Source organism: Pan troglodytes, chromosome 13 (assembly GCF_028858775.2).
Source record: "Pan troglodytes isolate AG18354 chromosome 13, NHGRI_mPanTro3-v2.0_pri, whole genome shotgun sequence".
NCBI lineage: Eukaryota > Metazoa > Chordata > Mammalia > Primates > Hominidae > Pan > Pan troglodytes.
Window position 1 is genome coordinate 87,827,320 of NC_072411.2, and position 22,848 is coordinate 87,850,167.

The 22,848-nt window shown below is 34.7% G+C and overlaps 1 protein-coding gene across 3 annotated transcripts in view; it reads left to right on the forward strand.

Moving 5' to 3' along the window:
• Positions 1 to 22,848, forward strand: part of FSIP2 (fibrous sheath interacting protein 2) — a 114,510-nt gene that overhangs the window by 60,405 nt on the left and 31,257 nt on the right. For all 3 annotated transcript variants that reach the window (XM_016950151.4, XM_063791323.1, XM_063791324.1), the window contains exons 17-19: positions 546 to 9,979; positions 14,380 to 14,877; positions 16,205 to 16,305. In XM_016950151.4, the coding sequence (XP_016805640.3) occupies positions 546 to 9,979; positions 14,380 to 14,877; positions 16,205 to 16,305 (10,033 nt within the window). The remainder of the gene's footprint in view (positions 1 to 545; positions 9,980 to 14,379; positions 14,878 to 16,204; positions 16,306 to 22,848) is intronic.

Sequence of the window (22,848 nt, forward strand, 5' to 3'; positions counted from 1 at the left end):
GTGACAAACTATAATCTAGGGACTAAAGTACTACTGCTATTGCAATCTATTACTAGCTTTTCTGGAGTTGCCACACTTTTATTTTAGTCAACTTGATATTGCAACACAACTCCTTAATGTCCTAAAAGTAAAACATAGCATAACATTAAATGTTTTGTCTAAAGCTATTTTAAAATAATTATATGGCACCTCTAGGTATCACTGGACACATGGTAGGATGCATCGCTAAGCCTGGAAATTATTTCTCTGCCCCAAGCTTTCCAGCTTCTCAAGAGTTCATAACCATCCAACCAAGGCAGACATCAGCATTTGACTTAGAGGATTGAATTTTGGGGTGTTATTTTCTCAATTTATTGGCTAAAATTAAGATTTTACAAGGTGAGAAATAAATGTTTGAGGAAAATCTAATTTCTTTTTTTGTTTAGATTTTTCTTTAGTGAGTTGCTCAAAGGGTGAAATATATATGTAAATAATAATTACAAATATATTGAATTTTCTATATTTTCTTTAATCCATGCTAAAATTACAATGTTTTCTTTTTTAAGTTTTTAGTGAGGAAAAGATGTCTGTTTCTACACGGTCAAGGAAAAAATATGAATCAAAACAGTTCCTAAGAAACATATACGATGATTCTTCAATTTATCAATGTTGTGAACATCTCACTGAGTCAGTACTTTACCATTTAACTTCGAGCATTTCTGATGGCACCAAAAAGGGTAGAGAAAAAGAGAAAGCATGGGAAATTCAAGAAGCAACATTTAGCAAGATTATTTCAATTCATTCTCAAGTGTTTGAGAGCAGGTCAATTTCCATTGGAGAACTTGCTTTATGTATTTCTGAAATCATTATTAAAATTCTTTTCAATAATAAAATTATACAGGCTGACATTGCACAGAAAATGGTTTCCATACCAACAAAATACACTTACTGTCCAGGAATAGTTTCTGGTGGCTTTGATGACCTCTTTCAGGATCTCTTAGTAGGAGTGATTCATGTACTGTCCAAAGAAATAGAAGTAGATTATCACTTTGAAAGCAATGAAAGAAACAAATCATTTTCTATGCATAGAAATAATAGTGTACCCATTTGCAACAAAATCAATAGACAGGCAAGCCCCAGAGACTGGCAATTTTCTACTCAACAAATTGATCAACTTTTTCAAAAAAATAAGTTAAGTTATCTTGCATGTAAGTTAAACAGCCTGGTTGGTAACCTAAAAACAAGTGAATCCAAAGAAGTAGTCAATAAAGTTTTTAATATTGTTTCAGATTTATTTTCACCAGATGAATGCCTAGATACGGGTATGGATTCTGGTAAAATACAAAGAACATATTTCTACTCCTCGAATAATGAGCAACCTAATAGCATACTTACCAATAACCTACAGCTCTCCTCAAAATCAGTTTATCTTCTCAATGTTGTATGTGAGAAACTTATCAGAATACTTTTGGAAGAATGCACAAGCACTGCTTTTCTTGATAAAGGGTCTGTTTCAGAGGAAACATCAGCAGAAGAATGTCAACTTTTAAAAATGCTTCAAAGTGTAGAAGATGGAAAATCTGATTATCGTAAGGGAGGAATGGACTGTGAATGCCTTCAAGTAGATTACATGTCAGACCTTTTGGAGAATGTGGCAGAAATTGATCAAGACTTATTGACATCAGACTCTATGCTTACTATTATTTCCCACAGCTTGGTTAAATCATTGATGGACAAATTATCTCACAGCATACAACAAGCTCCGGAAAGTCTACCTTTTGCAAATAAGCATTTGAACTACAGAACAAGAGAAATACAGTCTAGTTTCACAAAAGCAAGAAAGTCAGAATTAATAGAATTAGGACAGAGTAAAAGTTCTTTAGAACTCAGGAGATATGATAGTAATTCTTTGACAGTATCCCTGAATAATCCCAGTGTGGTTAGCTCCAAAATACAAGCACCATTTGACAAGCATTGTGCAGTAAAATCCTCTTCTGTGTCACCTCTTGAAAGACAGAGAACAAAGGAAATGGATAAGGTAGCCATTCATAATAAGCTACATCAGGAAGGTATATATGCTGGTGTTTATTCAGCCACGTTTTTGGAAGGAATAATTTCAGAATTGTTTTTTAATCTCTCTATGTCATTGTGGGGCAAAAATAAAAACATCACTATGTCCTGGCTCAATGAGATGAATACATTATTTGTCAACAATGTAGTGAATGAATTTAATAATGCTCAAGTCACTGTTCTACGGAATGCTGAAGAAAGGCTGTGTTTTCCACCAGTTCATACAGAAACTGTTAGCAAAATTGTTGACTCAGTTTATTATGATGTTTTACAGCAGTATGAATTAAAAGTGGCCTGTGGTAATAATCTGGAATACGACAATGCCTCAATAGCAGAACGAATAACAAATGGCATATTGTTAGAGATTTTAGACTACAAACTGCCATCTTGCTTCAAGGAACATCTCATACCCCATTCATATTACCCTCTCAAACCTGAAATTATATTGCAAAAGCTTCAAAGTAACCTAACAGAATTTACTTCTCTACCCAGGTCTTCATCAGACTATAGTACCATGTTATCACATTCATTTTTAGAAGATGTCATAAGAAGGCTTTTATCTCAGCTAATTCCTCCACCCATTACATGTTCCTCTTTAGGAAAAAAATATTTAATGAGTTCTGATTTTAATGAAATGTCCACTTGTATAATAAATAAGGTTATGTCAGCCATTTCAAAACATAAAATCTGGTTCACTATATATGATAATCAATATCTATATACTGGAAAAAACCTCCAAAAGATGGTGGATTCTGTATATTGTAATATTTTGCAAATGTCTGACTCTCTTGTTTCAATACAAAAAAGTATAGTAAGCCGAAGCCCAATTATGATTGACCAAATAGCCAGCTTTATCATCCAAGAGATTATCGAAAATCATCTTCAACCATTTTTGAGTGGAGAGGTTTTATGTCATCCAAGGACTCCACTGGATCCAGTGTCTACTATTGTTAAACAGGTTCTGAGTGAAGTGATAGAGTCACACAGACCTCAGAAGCAATCACCTTTAGATATTCACCTTGATTCATTTGTAAGGGAGATTGTTGCCAGACTTTTGTCAAAGATTTTCAGCCCAAAGCATAACACTGAAATTGAGTTGAAAAACATGACCCAAAGAATAGTAAACTCCATAAATAGGCATTTCAATAAAGCTAAAATTCACATTCTCTATGATGACAAAGAACAGGCTTTCTCTTCTTTCAATACAGATATTGTGGATGAACTTGCCAACTCAGTTTATAGAAATGCTTTAAAGCAGCATGGGCTAGACCTTGCTGTTGATAAAGAGTCTGAAGACAGTGGCATTTTTGTGGAAAATATTACCAATTTAATTGTAGCAGCTATTTCAGATTACCTTCATCATCCACTGTTTTCTGGGGATTTTTCAGCTTCTACCTATTCTAATTCAGTGGCTGAGAATATTGTTCAGGACACCCTTAGTAATATCAGTAAATCTACTGAGCCAAGCCAGAGTGTACCTCTATATAACACCTTGCTGCCATACACATTTTTAGAAGATATGATCAGAGTACTATTATCTAAATTATTTTCTTCTGCATCTAGCCTGGTTCTAAACAGAGACACCCAAAAAGATATATCAAGAGTGAATTTCAATGACATTGCTTCAAACCTAGTTAGTGATATTAGGATGAAAGTTTCCCAACATGAAATTCGATTTTCAAAAGAGGAAGAAGAAACCAAGTTTATTTATTCAGAAGATGATATTCAGCACCTTGTTGATTCAGTATTTGAAAATGTTGTGCAAACCTCTGGTTCTCAAGAATCAGCTGTGCAAAATATCACAAGCAGTAATGACATTCTTATTGATAGAATAGCAGCTTTCATCATTAAACATATCTGTCAAAAACATCTTCAGCCATTTGTGAGTGGAAAATCATTATCTTCATCAGACACATATTTTGATGATGAGAGAAGGCAGTTATTTTATACCAGTGTTTACTCTTCAACATTCTTGGAAGATGTAATCTCTGGGGTTTTAAGAAAAATATTCCACAGGGTAGTAGGCATTGTACAAACAAAATCCATAAGAGATTCAGAAGATGAACTGTTTGAGAAAGCTGAAGAACTCATACATTTGATTACAGGGGAATTCTCAAAAGCCCAAGTTAGCATTATAGATAATACTGAGGAAAGACTGTGTTTACCTCCAGTGGAGAGGGATGTAGTCAAAACAATTGTTGACATGGTGTACAGCAAAGTTTTGCAAGAATATGAAATGGAAGTCGTGCCCAATAAAGATTTTCTAAATGACACAAAGACATTGGCTGCAAGAATAACTAATATCATCCTGGCTGAAATTTTTGATTTCCAAATTCATCCAGATCTTATAGCAAATCTGCCTTTTAAATCACATTCCAAACTCAGTGCAAATGTTTTAATACAAAGAGTTCAATATGATATAAGTAAATCAAGATTCCAAAGACAAGCTTCAACAATGTATACCACTATGTTATCACATAGTCATTTGGAAAAAATAGTTACTCAGCTTACATCTCAGATAAGTCCATTGAACACCAGTGCAGAGCAGTCAGATACTACTAAATCAGACTTAAGTAATACAGTGATAAAACTGATAAATGAAATTATGTCAATAATTTCAAAACATGAAATATGTATTATTAAATATGGGAATAAAAAACAGAGTATGATTTCAGCAAAAGATATCCAGTCTATGGTTGATTCCATTTATGCTGATCTTTCTCATTCAAATATATACCAGTCCATTACAAAAGATAAAAAGAGCATAAGTGACATACCTGTTTCAAAAATAGCGAGTTTTATAATAAAAGAAATCTTTAACCATCATATTCAATCATTTTTATCTGAAGATAAAACTCTCCTTTTGGCAGCAGTTGATCAAACTTATAAATTGAAAGCAATAGATCCTAAACAAAGAGAATTATCTTTTATTGTGAACTCATCTGTCTTTTTGGAGGAAGTAATTTCTGAGCTCTTATGCAAAATTCTTTATGCATTTTCACATAACATGTTGGTTACTGAAAACCCAGATAGAGTGAAACTGAAACTTACCAGGATTGTTACAACATTGGTAAATTCAATTGTTCTGGAGTTCACCACATCAGAGATTTTAGTTGCAGATAACTTTGATAAAAATTTGTATTTCTCAGAAAGATACAAAGAAATGGTTCAAAAAATAGTCAACTCAGTATATGGAAAAGTATTAGATCAATATAAATCTCTGATTCAAATACATAGGGTTATACAAAGTGACACAATATGTTTTGGTAGGAAAATATATTATTTGCTATTGGAAGAAATATATGATTATCAAGTGCAGTCATTAGTTTCAGGAGAATTAGAGTCTTCTTGTTATTCGTATCCCCAAGCTGATAATATCATCAGAAATGTGCTTAACATAATCACAAAGGATAGCCATGCCTTGCCATCATATATTACTGTGTTGCCTCATTCTCTTTTAGAAGATATGGTTTACAGGCTTCTAGGGCATGTCTTCCCTTCAACTCACACTGAAAATGAACTAAAAGAGAAAAAGTTTCCACCGGATGATGAATTTGTGGATGCAGCTTCAAAATTGACTGATGAAATTATAAAAGAAATTTCTGAACATGAGATTCGACTTTCCATGGCAGAGGATAATGCAGAAAGTATGCAGTTAGAACCTACTGAAAATTTGGTCGACTCCATATGTAATAATATTTTGAAAACATCTGAATTCCAAGCTGAAGTACAAAAAGATGCAGACAAAAAAGGATGCTCATTCCTCAGTAAATTAGCTGGTTTTATTATGAAAGAAATCATGTATCATCATTTACAGCCATTTTTACATGGTGAAGAATCATCTTTCAGTGACTTATCTGATTATGACCATGTCTCTGAACTTGCTAAATCTGGTAAAGAAAAGACACAGCCTTCTCTCTATTCAGCTACATTTTTGGAAGACATAATCATTGACCTTGTTCACAAATTTTGTTCTCTCCCCATTATTACTGAAGATTCTAAGAAAAATGAAATGGCAGAGCTAGATATTATGGGCTTGGCTCTAAAACTTGCAAATTCTCTGATAAGGGAATTTAAGAAAAGTGAAATTAAAGTTTTACCAAATGCTGAAAAAATGTTTTCTTTTCCACCAATTGATAAAGAGACAGTTGATAAAATATCCAATTTTGTATATGACCAGTTCATAGAAAAATGCACATCTCATGATATTCAAAAAGGTGATGAAAGTAACATTGCTATAGGGATGATTGCTGCTCTAACCCAGAAGGCAATATCTGCATTCAGGATTCAACCACTTTTTTCAGGAGACTGGTCTTCCACCTTCTTTTCATTTCTAAATCCAGATAATATCACCCAAAGGGTTCAACACCTACCACAAAACACCTTTACACAAATAAGCAGATGTGCAAAAGAGAACCAACTTTCTTTACCAGATCAATCATATAAAGATACTTCTTCCACCCCAGATTGCAAAAACATGATGAGCACTTTGGAAATAAATAGAGGTACAATGAATAGAAAGAAAAGTTTTAAAACCAAGGACACATCAGTGAAAAAAGGTGACATCCAAAATCCAGTACTTAGCTCTATAAATGCAATTATGAAAAGCGGCATGATTAACCTAACATCAGGGTTGGCTACAGGTGTGACAAATAAAAAGGAAGTGGATGAAAATAAAGTGGGAATTTGTACTCAAAAACATAGTGAGAATGTATCAAAAGTTACTTCAACTACCACTGTGAAAAGTAAAGATACTCAGGAGCCAAATTTGAGTGAAACGTTTAATAATGAAATTGAGAAGAAAAGAAATTTAATTCCAACAGATAAAAAAGGGAAAGATGATAAGATATACACACATTTTTCATTAATAATTGATGATACAGAATATGAGAAGGAAGTACTTGGATCAGATTCTGAAATAGGCTATAAAAAGAAGATTGACAATGCAAGGGAAAGCTCATTTAAAAAAGATGACAAGCTCTTTCAGTTATCCTCCTTGAAATCCAAGAGAAATCTAGGGACTACAACAGATACTTTGGAAATAAGAACTCGAACATCAAGCAATGAGGGGAGAAGAGACTCTCCAACACAAACATGTAGGGATGAGGAACACCACTCAGATTATGAACATGTTCAAAATGTCATTGAAAATATTTTTGAAGATGTTTTAGAACTATCTTCTTCTCCAGAACCAGCATATTATTCGAAACTCAGTTATGACCAAAGCCCCCCAGGTGATAATGTATTCAATGTAATTCAAGAGATTAGCAGAGATTCGGCACAGTCTGTTACAACAAAAAAATTATCCTCCTCAACTAACAAAAATATCTCTGCCAAAGAAAAAGAAGAGGAAGAGAGAGAAAAAGAGAAAGTAAGAGAGGAGATTAAAAGTGAACCCAGTAAACCAGATGATCCTCAAAACCAACGAGAAAGTAAACCTGGAATTTTTCCCGCTAAGTTTTTAGAAGATGTTATTACTGAGATGGTTAAACAATTGATCTTTTCTTCTATACCAGAAACACAAATACAAGATAGATGTCAAAATGTTAGTGATAAGCAAAATCAAGCCAAACTCTATGACACTGCTATGAAACTCATCAATTCACTGTTAAAGGAGTTCTCAGATGCTCAAATTAAGGTTTTCAGGCCAGATAAGGGAAATCAGTTCCCTGTGGGTAAAGTGTCTTCAGTTCCTAAAGTACCTCCAAGGTATAAAGAGCCAACTACAGATGAAGCATCATCCAGCATTAAGATAAAATCTGCAGATAAAATGCCACCTATGCATAAAATGATGAGAAAACCTTCTTCAGATAAGATACCATCAATTGACAAAACATTGGTCAATAAAGTTGTTCACTCCTCTGTTTGTAATATTTTAAATGAATATGGATCTCAAGACTCTATTTGTAAGAATATAAACAGTAATGGAGAAAATTTAGCAAGAAGACTAACTAGTGCAGTGATCAATGAAATTTTCCAACATCAGGTTAACTTGATATTTTGTGATGAGGTTTCAGTTTCAGCATGTTTGCCTCTGGAATCTAAGGATGTTGTTAAAAAGGTCCAAAAGTTGGCCCAAACAGCCAGCAAAGAATGTCAAACTTCATCACCATATACAATAATATTACCTCATAAATTTTTGGAGAATGTGATTTCTGCTCTTTTCTCCAAAATTTTCTCAACAATATCCAGCACAAAAACAAAAGAACCTGAGGACAATTTGTCCACAGAACTGAATTTCCTTCAAATGAAGTTAGTAAGTGAAGTTGCAACAGAGATCTCCCAAGATAAATATATGACTATTCAGTATGTAGAAACCTTACAATCTGATGATGATGAAATTATTCAATTAGTGGTTCAGTCTGTTTATAATAATCTCTTGCCACAGTTTGGATCACAAGAGATTATACAAAATTGTGTAACCAGTGGATGCAAAATCCTTTCAGAAAACATAGTTGACTTGGTTCTACGAGAAGTGGCTAGCAATCAGCTGCAGAGCTATTTTTGTGGAGACCTAACTCCACATCAGTGTGTGGAAGTTGAAAACATCGTTGAAAAGATCCTTAAAGATGTTTTCCAAACTACTGATGCGCCCCTACCTAAACCTTCACATGCTGATAAGCTGTCTTATAACATAATAGAAGAAATTGCTGTGAAATTTTTATCAAAGCTTTTATCTATATTTCCAAAAGTACATAAAGAAAGAACAAAATCTCTAGAGACTGATATGCAAAAAATAACTTCAAAAGTACTAAATTCAGTCCAAGAATTTATCTCCAAAAGTAAGATTAAACTTGTACCACCCACCAAGGAATCACCTACTGTGCCTGTAGCTGATAATGCAACTATTGAATACATAGTTAATTCTATTTATACCAGTGTTTTAAAGCACTCTGGCTCTTATACTTCTGTATTTAAAGATTTAATGGGTAAAAGCAATGTCCTCTCTGATACAATAGGCTTTTTAATGGTGAATGCAATTTCGAATTCTGAATTTCAACCTCAAGTAGAGGAAGAAGTATCAAATTCAGAATTAGTTCTGGAAGCTGTCAAAATTATGGAAAAAGTGATCAAAATTATTGATGAACTTAAGTCTAAGGAAAAGTCTTCATCCAGAAAAGGTTTGACATTAGATGCCAAACTTTTAGAAGAGGTGTTGGCCTTGTTCTTGGCTAAACTAATAAGGTTGCCAAGTTCCTCAAGCAAAGATGAAAAAAACTTATCAAAGACTGAGTTAAATAAAATTGCATCTCAACTGTCAAAATTGGTAACAGCTGAAATTTCCAGAAGTAGCATTAGTCTAATAGCTTCTGATCCTGAAGAGCACTGTTTAAATCCAGAAAATACAGAAAGGATTTATCAGGTTGTTGATTCTGTTTATAGTAACATACTGCAACAATCAGGAACCAACAAAGAACTTTATTATGATATAAAAGATACAAATACAGCCTTTTTTGAAAAAGTGGCTAGTTTAATTATTGATGGAGTTTCAAGTTTTCCATTAGATACAATTAGCTCAACAATTTCAAATGCTGATCTCTCTGGAGAGCTAGACGTTAATAGAATTGTTCAAAAGGCCCAAGAACATGCTTTTAATGTGATTCCTGAATTAGAGCAAGAAAAGTTAGATCAAAATTTATCTGAAGAGGAATCTCCAATTAAAATAGTTCCACATGTTGGAAAAAAACCAGTCAAAATAGATCCAAAAATTATTTCAGAACACTTAGCAGTTATTTCTATAAAAACTCAACCTCTTGAGAAACTTAAGCAGGAGTGTTTGAAAAGAACTGGACATAGCATAGCAGAACTGAGAAGAGCATCAATAAGTGGGAGAAATTACTCCTTAGGATCACCTGATTTAGAAAAGAGAAAGACAGAAAGACGTACCTCATTGGATAAGACTGGAAGACTGGATGTAAAACCCTTAGAGGTAAGTGCAAAAGCAATGGCATGAAAATGAGTGAATAGTGAGACATGGTTCTTCTGTGATTTCCTTCCTCAAATAAGTATATGGAAATGCATTCATTGTTGTTGGTGTTTCTCAGCCCAATAGGAGAATTAGTTGCATCAGTTCATCCATACAGTCATATTATTTACTAGGATTTGTCATGTGAGTTCTGTGGCTCACTCTAAAAGTCTCAGGCTAGTTTCCTAAGACAATCCTTTTGAAAGTTTTTTTTTAAGAATGAGATTGTAAGCACATACCCTTCACAGTAAAACCAGACTGACAGAAGTTATAATTGTCATTTAAATATTTAAAAGCAGCAAACTTGTATAGTTCCTTAGTTCGTTATGGATATCTAAAGGTGTTCAAACAGGCCAGTTAAAAGAATATCAGGATATGTGGAATAATCTAAAATAGTTCTAATTTTCAAATTTAAAGCACCAGAGTAGTACTCATTTCCTTTTAGTAACACTCATCAGCAAACGTTGGACTGCCAACTCTTAGATTACATTTGTTCTATTTTACTTCAATTATATTAGCCTTTCCCATTTGCCCTGGCCTCTCAAGATGTACCCATTTTCTTTCCACTTACACACTTGTTTTTTCTAAACCCAGCTGCAGTATTGCTGCTATTTTTATGAGCCTCTTCCCTATTGCTCTAGACCTAACTCTCCCCTGTAACCCCATACTCAGCTCCCAAATATTTTAACTGGGAATTTAAAATGCCAAAAATAATGTCCTTATTACAAGGAAACTATTACTGAGGACAAAAGATTTGTCTCGCCAACAGATAGGTTGCACTGATCCATCAGACATTTTGATTTTTATTAAAATCCCTTTAACTGATGGCATGCATTTGTGGGAGGGCTGAGTATGCTTAGGCATGTAGTCTGTATCCCGGACAATTAGCAAAGTTTTATAGAACCATGCCTCCTGCAGCATAAGCTTAGAGTAAGTTTTTTCAGCACTCTTCTGCAACCCACTAAACTGAATCTCAAGGCTAGTAAACATGCTAATTAATGCTTTAAGCTTTCACACCCTGATATAGTTTGATATTTATCCCTGCCCAAATCTCATGTTGAATTGTAATCCCCAATGCTGGAGGTGGATCCTGGTGGAAGGTGTCTGGGTCATGGGGACAGACCCTTCATGGCTTGGTGCTGTCTTTGCAATAGTGAATTCTTGCAAGATCTGGTCATTTAAAAGTGTGTGTCACTCCCCTGCACCCTGCCCAACACATACACATTATTTTTCTCCTGCCTTCACTTTGTGATGTGCCTGCACTTATTTTGCTTTCAATCATGATTGGAAGCTTCTTCAGGCCTTCCCAAAAACAGATGCCACTATGCTTCCTGTAAAGTCTGCAGAACCATGAGCCAGTTAAACCTCTTTTTTTTTTTTTTTTTTATAAATTACCTACTCTCAGGAATTTCTTTATAGCAGTGGAAGAATGTCCTAACACAGAAAATTGGTACCAAGGAGTGGGGCGTTATACCTGAAAATACGGAAGCACCTTTGGAACTAGTGCTGGAAGACACCAGTTCCAGACAGAGGCTGAAGACAGAGCCTCTTTTTTGTGGACAGAGGCTAGAAGAGTTTAGAAGGCTCAGAAGAAGATAGGAAGATTAAGGAGAGTTTGGAACTTCTTAGAGATTGGTTAAATGGTTGTGACTAAAAGGCTGATGGACAATGGTAATATGGACTATGAAGTCCAGGCTGATGAGGTCTCAGATGGAAATGAGGAATTTACTGGGAACTAGAGCAAAGGTCACTTTTGTTATGCCTTACCAAAAACTTGGCTGCATTGTTTCCATGCCCTAGAGTTCTGTGGAGTTTGAATATGTGAGTGATGACCTAGGATAGCTGGCAGAAGAAATTTCTCATAAATGAAGCATTCAAGATGTGACATCTTGACAGCCTATTCTCAGATGCTTCTAACAGCCTATTCTCAGATGCAGGAGGAAAGAAATGACTTAAATTTGGAATTTATATTTAAAAGGGAAGCAGAGCATAAAAGTTTGGAAAATTAGCTGAGCATGGTGGCTCACACCTGTAATCCCAGCACTTTGGGAGGCCAAGATGGGTGGGTCACTTGAGGTCAGGAGTTTGAGACCAGTCTGGCCAACATGATCTCCAACTCCATCTCCACTAAAAATACAAAAATTAGCTGGGCATGATGGCACACGCTTGTAGTCCCAGCTACTTCGGAGGCTGAGGCATGAGAATCACTTGAACCTGGGAGGCAGAGGTTGCAGTGAGCCAAGATCATGCCACTGCTCTCCAGCCTGGGTGACAAAGCGAGACTCCACCTCAAAAAAAAAAAAAAAAAAATCAACCTGGCCATGTGGCAAAGAAAAAAAAAAAGGTTGTTTGTTTGTTTGTTTGTTTGTTTTTTGAGAGAAATTCAAGATGGATGTAAAACTACCAGTTCTTAGAGAAAGTTCCAAAACTGAAAGAGATCTAAGAGCTAATGTTCAAGACAATGGAGAAAAGGCTTCAAAAGCATTTCAGAGACCCTCACTGCACTCTGTTTGATTTCAGTTCTAGAGGCCTAGGAGCAAAGAATGGTTTCATGGGCTCCGCAGACTCAGAATAACATTCCTCACATTCCCACCGCAACTTTTCTAGCTGTGGCTCAAAGGGGCCCAGTTACAGCTTGGGCTGCAAAGCATAGCCTTGGTGGTTTCTATGTGGTGTTAAGCCTATAGGCACACAGAGTTAAAGAGCAAATGAGACTTCTCAGCCTCTGCCTAGATTTCAGAGGGTGTATGGAAAAACCTGCATGCCCAGGCAGAAGCCTGCTGCAGGAGTGGAGCCCTTACAGAGAACTTCTACCGGTAAGTACAGAGGGGGCATGTTAAGGTTGGAGATCCCACACAGAGTCTCCACTGGGGCACTGCTTAGTGCAGTTGTTGGAAGAAAGTCTGCATTCTGCAGACCTCAGAATGGTAGATCCACTTGCATCCTACACCCTCAGCGTGGAAAAGCCTCAGGCACTCAGCAACCTCTAAGAGTATCCACCAGTGCTGCAAAAACCACAGGGGCAGGACTGCCCAAGGCCTTGAGAGCCCCACCCCTTCCATCACTGTGCCCTAGATGTGGGACATACAGTCTAAGGAAATTATTTTGGAGCTTTAAGATATGATTGCACTACTGGGTTTTGGACTTGTTTGAGGCCTGTAGCCCCTTCTATCAGGCCAATTTCTCCCATTTCAAACATGAATGTTTGCCCAATGCCTGTACCTCCATTGTATCCTAAAAATAAGCCATCCTAAAAATAAAACAATAAAGAAGCAGACATGTGGAACTCAGTTAAGGCATGTGATTGGCATCAATCTGGCTACCAATATTATCTATCTTCAACAAAAGGACACAGCAGTGAAGAGAAAGAAAGGTTAGGTTAGAAACCCTACACTCTTGTTGGTTCTGCCTCAAGACTTAATTCTCTGTTTTAAGGTACCATAGATTCTTAACACACTAGACATATGCATACTAAAACCACTGGTAGTAACATATCCCAAAATATAAAATGATTTTGGATTTTCTAAACCACTGTTTTCCTCCAATAGCACAGATAATCAAAATTGATTTTTAAAAAATTTCAAAGAGGTTCTTCTGATATTTTGTTATTGCGGATATTCCTTTGAGGCACCATTATCTGAAAAACTGGTTTATGATATTACAAAGGGAGGTTGAGAGCTAAGATTATTAACTTAATTTTGAGATTCTGTGATGTGGTCAAAAGCTAGAGAAATGGGGAAATTCTGTTATTTAATTATAATTGTCTTTTCTTTGATCTGTCTTTAACATTGACAGTGGAAACTGAGATTTAACTTAGGAAGTGAGAAGACATGAAGATTTATATTTTGAAGAATCTTTTGGGAAATATGACCAAAAGATCAAAAGTGGAGGAATAGGGAGTAAAGATTTTAAAACCATTATTTGGGTTATTCATTACTTTTGAAAATCAAGATCAGTGAATATGTTGCCCTTTTTTCTTGAAAATTGTGTATTTAGATTTCTCTATAATTCCTTACCTAGGATTTTGGAAAATAGGTTATCCTGTCTACTTCTGTCACAAAACTTTCAAGGTACATGACTAAGAGGAAGTAATTAAATTAATTATGCTAAACCTTGCTCTGACTTTTGGACTAAGTTATATTAGATTAAGGTATGTAATAAATGTAAAAAAATGGCATGCCAACAAATTTTTTTTATTTGTCTTTATTTCTTTTAAAAATATTGCTAATATATAATTAAGTGATATTTGAAGATATTACTTAAATCAAAACTAGAAATTATAAGAAAATAGCTACATCATAATTGAACTATAGGAAAGTGATTTAGGCATTTGATTTTAATATTTGCTATACCTTTAATTTCAGGCCGTTGCTAGAAATTCATTTCAGAATATAAGAAAGCCTGATATTACAAAGGTGGAGCTCTTAAAAGATGTTCAAAGTAAAAATGATCTTATTGTTCGATTAGTAGCTCATGATATTGATCAAGTGTATTTGGAAAATTACATAAAAGAGGAACCAGATTCTGATGAAGATGAAGTTGTTTTAACACAGACTTTTGCAAAAGAAGAAGGCATCAAAGTATTTGAAGATCAAGTGAAAGAAGTCAAGAAGCCAATACAAAGCAAACTTTCTCCTAAGTCAACACTAAGCACGAGCAGCCTGAAAAAATTTTTGTCACTAAGTAAATGTTGTCAGACCACAGCCACTGCAAATATTGAAAGTACTGAAGCAATCTCAAATCAGGTAATAGAATCCAAGGAGACACATGTTAAAAGAGCTGTTGCTGAGCTTGACATGGCCACACCAAAGACGATGCCTGAAACAGCCTCTTCATCTTGGGAGGAAAAGCCCCAGTGTAAGGTAAGTGATAAGCATGACTGTTAGTGACTAGAAAGGGGAGACAGCCTCACAAATCTGGCCCAAGAATGTACCTCGATTAGTCAGAAAAGAATGCTAAAATGAATTCAATCTCAAGCCTGGTGATATTTACAGGATAAGGGAAATTATTACCAGGTACAGCTATGAAACTCAACTGTGGGAAAGCAGGTAATAGGGGAAAAACTAGATTAATTAGAATCCCAAAGAAAAGAGAAAATGGAAACCAGTTAAGAAAAATGTAAGCTAATTATTAAAAACAGTTGGTTTCCACCCTTTTGTATTTTGGCTGGTAAATACTCATTGAACATTTTGTGTGGAGAGCCTAATGCTACTAGAATAGCACCAGAAGACTGGCTGAGGTAGGAGGAACAAAATAAGATCCACGGAAATTCAGATTGTTTGGGTTTGAATCCTAACTCTCAGTAGCTAGGTGACCTTTTGGTAAGTTATATAACCAGCTTATCCAACCTTAACAAGTTAATTCATATATTTTAAATATCACCCTTACAATTAGCCCATAAACTCTGCTATCAGCATGGTAAACATCTCGTTGATGGCTCCAAACTCTCAAATGATGGTCTGGGTCTCAATGACCTTTTGAGTTTGGTCCTGCAGTATAATCTACATTTTAATGGAAAAAAGTTTCAGAGATTAGTTAAAAGATGGATGAGCCCTGTAATTCTAATTAATTTTAGAATTAATTTTAATTATTTTCATCTACTGGATACATGAAATTCCATACCATAACATGTTTTTGGAGAATATACAACTTTTAATTTTCTGTTGAGGCCATTCTCTTGATTATCCATTTGATGTGATTCCGAGGTTAACACAAAAGCTTAGATGAACCATAGAAAATAACATAAATATAACTCTGGTCAATTCAGAAGCACACATGAGTTTGCAACAAATAGATCAAAGTATGTGTTAAGATGATTGACCTGGCAAGGTACCTAATTGACCAGAGTTGTATCTGTGTTCTTCCTCTTTTTGCCCTCAGTAATATATGATTTCAAATATTTTTAAAGTTTAGAAGAAAATTTGACTCTTTAAACATTGTTCCAGGTTTATGTTTAAAATTTGTTCAAAATCTAATGTCATAATTTAGGTAATCTTCACTGAACTATTTCAAGTTAATTATATTGGAAGACACCTTTTAATTAGAATTATAGGGCCCACACCCATCTTTTAACTAATCTCTGGAACTTTTTTCCATTAAAATGTAGATTATACTGCAAAAAAATGCCATAAGGTAAGAAAATATATCCCAAACTCCATTTAGTGTAATAGCTGATTTGTCCTTTTCCAGAAAGAAGAAAAGAATCTCGTTACTGAACCAACACATTACTTCATACACAGAATTATGAGTTCATCTTCATACAACCAAGAAGATCTCATTTCATCTACTGGGTATATGAAATTAAAGCAGTAGAAATATAGAAATCTGATAAAGTAGAGCTTATGAGTAGAATGGGGCCCCTGGCAAAACTGTAATTGAGCAAGTATTTAGCTTCAGACCTTCCCCAACTTCTTCCCTTCAGTGGCACCCTACTGTGAATAATTCCAAAGCCACTTCTTGCTATCTGTTCCTTTATTTTTAGATACCTGGCCTCTATGTCCTAGTTTTCAAACCAGTATCTAGTGTATCAGTGTCTTATATAAAGTATTTGCTAATGTATTAGGGTATTTTCTAACCTGAGAGAGAGAGGTAATGGCCCAGAAATGAAATATGCAGTATCAGTACAAAAGTGTTCATGCTTAGCTCTCTTAAGAAAGCTACTGTCATTGCCTATAAGAAGAATCCAAAGGAATGAGAAAGAAATATAAGTTTTAGCGTTCAGAGATAAATGGTAGAAAGCAATGGAGTTTGACGTGGCTCTTTAAGAATGGATAGGATACACAAGTGAAAGACAATCCAAGTTTGGATGACACTAGGGGCAAAGTATGGACTATAACAGTTATAGGGGACAAAGAGGAACAAAGTGCACTGTAGACTTGAAATCTGATTCATAACTCTATCAAGAATAGTGAAAATATCTAAATTTGTGCTTGCATTTATAAAATTATACACAACTTGGAAGAGATAACATTTTTTATTTGGGGAGAAGTACTCATGTTATACACAGAAAAATCTAGTGATTTTTTTTTTTCATTCAGCATGCTGGAATTGCATTTTTTGTTTTGACATGGCCTTATTTTGGGATATCTGTTTTTGGCCCACCATTGTCTCTTTTCTCCTACATAGTAGATTATTTTAACATACATAGCTAGTAATGTTGGAACCTCTTTATTGGTTATATTAGTGAAGTAAAAAGCAGGCATAAATAATACTAAATAAAAATGATTTTAGAGCAAGATAATACCAGGAAGCTCAAGGTTCTGATTTCCCCATGGAAACAAAACATAAGCAACTACAATCTGACTAACACAATTTTATAACAGCTCTGGACAACGGTCTGCAGCAACCAAATGAATATTCAATCAAGAAAAAGCTGGCTGCTCATGATGGCTCACATCTGTAATCCCACCACTTTGGGAGGCAGAGGCATGAAGATTGCTTGAGGCCAGGAGTTTGAAGCCAGCTTGGGTGACATAGCAAGACCCTAACTCTACTAAAATAAAATAAAATAATAAAAAATTAGCTGGAATGGTCATGTGCACCTAGTCCTAGCTACTCAGGAGGCTGAGGTGATAGAATTGCTTGAGCTCAGGAGTTGAAAGTTACAGTGAGCTATGATTTTGCCACTGCACTTTAGCCTAGGTAACAGAGCGAAACTCTGAGACAGAGAGAGAGAGAGAGAGAGAGAGAGAGAAGACGAAAGAAAGAGAAAGAAAAGAGAGAGAAAGAAAAAAGAGTAAATGAGAAAGAGAGAGAAGAGAGAGAAACACAAGGAAGAAGGAAAGAAAAAAAGAAAAGGAAGGGAAGAAGGGGAGGGAGAGAGGGGTGAAGAAAGGGAAGGAGCAAGGGAGACAGAAAGGGAAAAAACACATTCAAAATAGTTAAAAAAAAATCTGTGAAGTTTAACTTGCTCTTGGATCCAACTTCCTCCCAGCATAGTATAACACAGTTAAGAGAAAGGAGCCCAATTTACAGTTTCCTCCCTTTGGTGGAAAGAGCAGAGTAGATCTTGTTCTGACCTACCTATGGGCTTTCTTAAGAAATTATTTTTGTTTCATCTGACTAGGAACTCAGATAGGCAATGGTGTTATAGTTTGGTTCTAAGCCTGGAAACCACAGAAAGTAGTGGATAGGTGCCATAATGCATGAAAACTACAGAGGGACTGCAGAACCATAAACACCTGCGGCAGAAATTATGGGAAGAGAGAGATAACAGAATATCTAAGTTCTGAAGAAGGAGCAGGAAGTGACTCTTTGGGAAATTAAATCATTTAAAAAGCAGCTCAGAAAAACTGAGTTTGGGGAAGCACAAACACAGGCTTGAAAACTACATGCTCAGAAAAGATCTGAAAAAAACCTAAATCTTCACTTTGGACTGTTTCCAAGGCTCAAAGTCTCATTAATTAGTAAATATTTTCCACATCAATCAGCAAAAACTAGAAGAGGTGGCTTCTTTATTATTTCAAATACTCACATTTGAACAAAAGATTACTAAGCATACAAAAAATGGGGAAAATGAAATGGAAAGAATAAAATACCCAGAAAATGTTCCTGAAGAAGCACATCAGTTGGACCTACATGGCAAAGACTTTAAGACAACTATCTAAAATATGTTCAAGAATTGTAGGTAGACAAAGAACTAAGGACATTAGTAAAAATATGTATGAACAAAATTAAAATATTAACAGAAAAATTATAAAAAAGAACCAAACAGTAATTCTGCTTTTGGTAGCATATTAGGGCAACTAGAGTTAACAATAATTTATTGTATATGCTGAAATAACTAAAAGAGAAGAATTGGACTATCCTTAACACACAACACAAAAAGTAATAAATGCTTGAGGTGATGGATACCCCAATTACCCTGACTTGATAATCACACATTGTATGCCTGTATCAAAACATCACGTGTAACCCATACAAATGTGCAAGTATTATGTGCTCATAAAAATTAAAAATTAATTCTGGAGCTGAAAAATATAACAACTGAATTGAAAAATTCATTGGAGAAGTTCAATAGCAAACTTGGAGAGACAGAAGAAACAATCAGTGAACATGAATGCAAGTCATTTGAAGTTGCCAAGTCTAAAGACCAAAAGGAAAAAAGATTGAAAAAAAAGTAAGCAATGCCTAAGGGATTTTTGAAGCACCATCAGGCAGAACAATATACACCTTATGTAAATTCCAGAGGAAGAAATTGAGAAAGAAACAGATAGATTATTTGAGGAAACAAGGGCTGAAACTTCCTAAATTTGAAGAAATACATACACAAATAAAAGAAGCTTGACAAACTTCAAGCAGAATGAACACAAAAATATCATATCAAGACACATAATAATCAAACTGTCAGAAGACAAAGATAATCTTTAAAGTAGAAAAAGGAAAGTGATTCATCATGTACAAATAACCCTCATAATATTTTCTCATTATGTGATTTTCTCATTAGTAACCTTACAAGCCAAGAGGCAGTGAGATGATATATTTAAAGGACTGAAAGAAAAACAAATACTGTCAAACAAGAATTCTACATCCAGCAAAAAATGTTCTTCAAAAATGAGGCGAAATTAAGACATTCCAAGACAAGGAAAGGCTGAGGGAGTTCATTAACACTAGACCTACCTGACAAGAAATGCTAAAGAAAGTTCTTCAAGTTAAAAAGAAAAATGAAATGATGCTAGACAGTAACTCAGAGCCATATGAAATTATGTAAATTTTAACAAATGTAAATACATTAACAAATATAAAAAATAGTATTATCATAATTTAGCTCATATATCCACTTTTTATTTTCTAAAGGATTTAAAAGACAAATGCATAAAACAGATAAATTTATGCTAATGGATACAGAATGTAAAAAGATATAATTTTGGAACCTCAATAACATAAAATGGGTAGGGGGCAAATGTGTTAAAAAGTAGAGTTTTTGTATGCAGTTAAGTTTACTTGGTATCAGTTAAAAATTAGAGTCACATAATCCTTGTAGTAAGCACAAAGAAAATATTCCTAAAATATACATAAAAGGAAATGAGAACTGAATCAAAATGTGTCACTAAAAAGTTCAACTAAATACAAAGGAAGACAGTAATGGAAGAAATGAAGGACAAAACAACTGTAAGATGCAGAAAACAACAAAATGGCAAAAGAACGTCCCTCTCTATTACTAATTACTTAAAGTATAAATGGGTTAAACACTTTAATCAAAAGAGATAGAATGACAAAATGGATTTTAAAAGCAGAATCCAACTGTATGTTATCCATAAGATATTCACTTTAGATCTAAGAATACATGTAGGTTGAAAGTGAAAGAATGGAAAAATATAACCCATGCAAACAGAAACCAAAAGAGAGGGGAAAAAATGACATTGTATGATGATAACGGCATCAATTTACCAGGAAGAGATAATAATTAAAAACATATACAAATGGTCTGCAGCTTAATGAAAATTTGACTTACAATTTTTTAACTTTATGACAGTGTGAAAGCAATACACATTCAGTACCATATTCAATATGTTATATGATATTTTTAATACTTTGTGTTAGATGATTTTGCCAAACTGTAGGCTAGTGTATGTGTTCTGAGCACATTTAAGGTAGGCTAGGCTAAGTTATGATGTTTGGTAGGTTAGATGTGTTAAACGCATTTTCAGTGTATGATATTTTCCATTTAAAATGGGTTTCTTGAGACGTAACCCCATTGTAAGTTGAGGAACATCTGCATGCACCAAACATCAGAGCTCCAAAATATATTAAACAAATACTAACAGATTGAAGAGGAAATAAACAGCTCTACAATAATAGTAAATGACTTCAGTATGCCATTTTCAATCATGGAGAGACAACTAAACAAAATTGGGAAATAGAGGATGTTGATATGGTTTGGCTGTGTCCCCACCCAAATCTCATCTTCAATTGTTCTTCCCATAATCCCCACATGTCGTGAGAAGGACCAGGTGGAAGGTAATTGAATCACTGGGGTGATTACTCCTATGCTGCTTTTCTCATGATAGTGAGTGAGTTCTCATGAGATCTGATTGTTCTGTAAGGAGCTTTTCCCCCTTTTGCTTGGCACTTCTCCTTCCTGCCACCTGGTGAAGAAGGATATGTTTGCTTTCCCTCCACCATGATTGTAAGTTTCCTGAGGTCTCCCTAGGTATACAGAACTGTGACTCAATTAAACCTCTTTCCTTTATAAATTACCCAGTCTCAGGCAGACCTTTATAGCAGCATGAGAACAGACTAATACAGATGTGAATAAAACTATAGATTTATTTAACCTATCTACCTATAATTTATATACATATATTGTTTTATATATACATATATAAAACAATAGCAAAATACACAGTTTTCTCAAATGCACATAGCATACTCCCCAGGATAAATTATATCTTAGGCCACAAAATGAGTCTTGATAAATTTTAAAAGTTTGAATACATACAAAATATATTTTCAAATTACAGTGGGATAAAACTAGAAATCAATAGCAGAAGGAAAAACAAAAACACCCTCAAATATGTGAAAATTAAACAACATACTATCAACTTATGGGTCAAAGAAGAAATAATGAGGGAACTTACCAAACTTCCCAAAACTTAAGGGATACAACAAAAACAATGTTAAGAGTAAAATTTATAGTTGTAAATTCTTCATTAATAAATAAGAAAGATCTTATACCAACAACTTAACTTTACACCTTAGGGAACTAGAGAAAGAACAAACTGAAAGGTATTAAGTAGAAGGAAATAATAAAGATTAGACCAGGAATAAAATAGAGAATAAAAACAGTAGAGAAAATCAAGAAAACCAAGAGTTGGTTCGTTAAAAAAAAAAAAAAAAAATCAACGAAATTGACAAGTCTTTAGCTAGATTGCCTAAGGAAAGAAAGAGAAGACTCAGCTAAAATCATAAATGAAAGAGGTAAAATAGCAACTGAGTTTATAGAAATAAAAAGGATTATAAGAGGGTACTATGAATAATTGTATGTCAACAAATTGGATAATCTAGATGAAATGGATAAATTCCTAGAAATACACAGCTTGTCAAGACTGAATTATGCTAAATTATAGTGAACAAATTTAGAAACAGTAAAGAAATTGAACCAATAACTGAAAAACCTCCTAACAAATAAAAGCTTATGACCAGATACTTTCATTGGTGGATGTCACAAATTTCAAAGAATTAACACTAACCCCCCTCAGACTTTTCCAAAAAATTGAAAAGAGGAAACACTTCCAAAGCCATGATGCCAGCATTACATTATTACCAAGACCAAAGACTGCAAGAAAACACTACAGAACAATATTACTGATGAATATTGATGCAAAAATCTTCAACAAGATATTAGCTAACCAAATTCATCAGTATATTAAAAGGTTTATAGATCATGACCAAGTCGGTTTTATCCCGGGAATGCAAGCAAGTTTCAACATACAAAAATCAATCAATAGGCCAGGCACAGTGACTCATGCCTGTAATCCCAGCACTTTGAGAGGTTAAGATGGGCAGACTTCTCAAGCCCGACAATTTGAGACCAGCCTGGGCAACATGGCGAAACCCCATCTCTCCAAAAAAAATACAGAAAATAGCCAGACGTGGTGGTGTGCACCTATGGTCCCAGCTACTAAGGAGGCTGAGGCAGGTGGATTTATTGAGCACAGGAAGTTGAGGCTGCAGTGAGCTGTGATCACACCACTTCGCTCCAGCCTGGGTGACAGAATGAGACCCTATCTCAAAAAAAAAAAAAAAAAAAATCGATGTAATACATCACATTAACAGAATGATCTGTCTCAAATGATGCAGGAAAACCATTTGACGAAAGTTAAATAGTTTAC